At 44.1% G+C, this 2,687-nt stretch overlaps 1 protein-coding gene across 1 annotated transcript; it reads left to right on the top strand.

The window, feature by feature from the left end:
* Window positions 1–898: 898 nt before the first annotated feature.
* On the top strand, window positions 899–2,278 carry LOC137286748 (uncharacterized). Its single transcript, XM_067818728.1, has one exon. It carries the CDS (start codon window positions 899–901, stop codon window positions 2,276–2,278), a length of 1,380 nt encoding a protein of 459 aa, XP_067674829.1.
* Window positions 2,279–2,687: the final 409 nt, after the last annotated feature.

Here is a 2,687-nt window from a genome sequence, read left to right as displayed (position 1 = left end):
GAGTGTTTTTAAAAGCCTGTGAAAAGGATAACAATCATCATTGTTAGATCACTAATTATGCCAGGATTAATTCCTGGCTTACATTTCTTTCATGTCATTCCCCTTGTTAAATGCCACCACTGTTATCTCATCACTCATGCCTGGATGAACAATCCCTGCTTTCCATTTGCCCATCCACCCCACCAGTTTAGTGCTAATTAACAGCAGTCTTGCCTTGTTATCTTAGCACAATTATTTGAAATGTTCGTATATAGCTTTTCCTAGTTTCTCCATACACCTGGTGAAGGAATATGAAATTAATCCTGTTCCACAAATACAGAAGTATGTCTCTTTAGACATTTTATTAGTACTTTTTATTCCTTGGGCTAAAGCTACACCTTTGCCATCACGCCATAAAGACGAGTATCAGAAAATGAGACAATACCCCGCAAAGCCTTAACCAGTACATTCCCTACTCCCCATGTTACTACGGTGTCCTCCCAATACGACTACTCTCCAACTGGACTACTTCCCAACTCGACTACTGTTGAAATACTCATTTCAATTAGGCACCCTTTATAATAATGGACTCATTCCACTGACTTAGTTAAGTAAAGAACATAACATTTAAAAAAAAATAATTAAATAACCAGGAAACAGGACGGATTGATAATCCTCACTTGTTTGATCAGCTATTTGTTTATACAAACATTAGTTTTATCTGATTGCATCTTTAAAGTTGTGTTTGTGATGATCCTTAAAAGAACTGATCAAAGTATTCTTGTATAAACAAACAAACAAGCTTCAATGCAAAACAAAGGAGTAGTAGCAAGAGGTAGTAGAGAGTTAAATGTCTCAACGTCTCAGTTTTTCAAAACTTAACTATATAAGATTGGAATGGAAATTTCATGTTATAACTATGGCGAATGTTCAGAGAGCAGAGTTTGTGATATCACAGAGAGGAGCCCGGCAGGTTATACATCAGAGCTATAGATACAAGCTGAACCGCACTGGAGATACTGCAGTCTACTGGAGATGTGCTCAGACTGGATGCAAAGGAAACATCTCTACAGTTGGCGAATTCATTCGTACTGTTACAGGAGCACACAACCACCCACCAGAAGATGAGACATCAATGAAGTTGATCAGCAACCTCCGCAAGCGCTCCCGTGAAGAAACGACTGCAATTCAACAAATCTACAACGACGAAATCAACAACATCCCTGTAGAAGCTGCCGCCACTGTCCCGCCCCTGTGCTCTGTGAAGTCTGGACTGTATCGTCACCGACGCAAGACAACGCCTGCACTTCCAAAGGACCTAGCATCGGTCAACATAGAGGGTTCCTGGGCTAACACCAAAGACGGTCGCCTATTCCTGGCAGTTAACAGTGGCAGAGAAGACAAGATTCTTGTATTTGCGACGGATGAAACACTTGAGATGGCCCAACAAGCGAACATTCTGTATATGGATGGCACTTTCTATTCTTGTCCAGGACTGTGGCACCAGCTGTATGTCATCCACTCCATGGCCGGCGGCAAGATGTTTCCCCTCATGTTTTGCCTCTTACCAGACCGTCGCCGAGAGACTTACACTCGCTTGTTCCAGCAACTGAAAGAAGTTACCCAGGACAGAGTAGGAAGACCCCTCAGCCCAGACGTCATCCAGGTAGACTTCGAGTATCCTGTGCACCAGGCTATTCACGCAGAGTTTCCTACCACCGCAGTCCGAGGTTGTTATTTCCACTACTCCCAGTGTGTCTGGAGAAAGGTGCAGGACTTGGAACTTGTACGTGCCTATAAGGACAACCCTGAAGTTGGACGTTTGGTTCGCCGTGCTGCTGCACTGGCACTGTTGCCTGCAGGGAATGTCCAAGATGTGTGGGTGGACTGCATGAATGACGGCCCTATTGGTCATGCCAAGTGCGAGCAGTTTAAAGACTACATCGTGAACAACTGGGTGGACTTCGGTGCTAGATTCCCCATTGCTGTCTGGAACCACAACAACACTGAAGGGCCGAGAACAAACAACCACCTAGAGGGTTGGCACCATCACCTGAACCAAACTGTGCAGCGCTGTCATCCCAACATCTTCAGTTTCATCTCCACCATCAAGTCCTTGGAATCCTCAAACAGAAGACTGCTTCCTCAGATGATGCATGGTGCCAACCCTCCACCCAGGAAGAGGAAGTATGTTCAACTGGACACTCGTCTGCAGAACCTGAAGACCCAGCTGCAGAACAACCAGAAGACACCCTTGGAGTTCGTGGACGCTGCAGGAAGATTGCTGAAATTAGACTGAACACTGTGCACATGATATACCTGTACCTAGCAACAATGGCTATGCGACAAATTAAATGCGCTGTGTGATAAATGTGTAATGTGTTGTATGTAAAATAAACATGAGATTACACGTGTGTTTATATTTTTGTTGAAAATGAACTGATCCAAGAGTCGCATGATAGGGGTGACAGGTAGTAATTAGAAATCAGTCGTCCATTAAGTTTGTGTATTTAATGAGTAGTCCAGTTGGAGAGTAGTCGTAATGGGAGGGAACCGTTACTACGGTAACAAGGTGACCAACAGGATCGGGTGGTCAGGCTCATGTCATCGCAACCCAATCACGTAGATCGATGCTCATGATGTTGATCACTGGATTGTCTTGTTCATACTCAATTATTTACAGGACGCCGCCATACAGGTGAAATAGT

Source organism: Haliotis asinina, chromosome 6, assembly GCF_037392515.1.
Source record: "Haliotis asinina isolate JCU_RB_2024 chromosome 6, JCU_Hal_asi_v2, whole genome shotgun sequence".
Lineage (NCBI taxonomy): Eukaryota > Metazoa > Mollusca > Gastropoda > Lepetellida > Haliotidae > Haliotis > Haliotis asinina.
The sequence above is the reverse complement of the archived record's forward strand: the minus strand, read 5'-3'. Positions and strand labels throughout refer to the sequence as shown.

Coding starts and splice junctions, on each gene's coding strand:
- LOC137286748 (XM_067818728.1), top strand. CDS start 899: ATGGCGAATGTTCAGAGAGCAGAGTTTGTGATATCACAGAGAGGAGCC.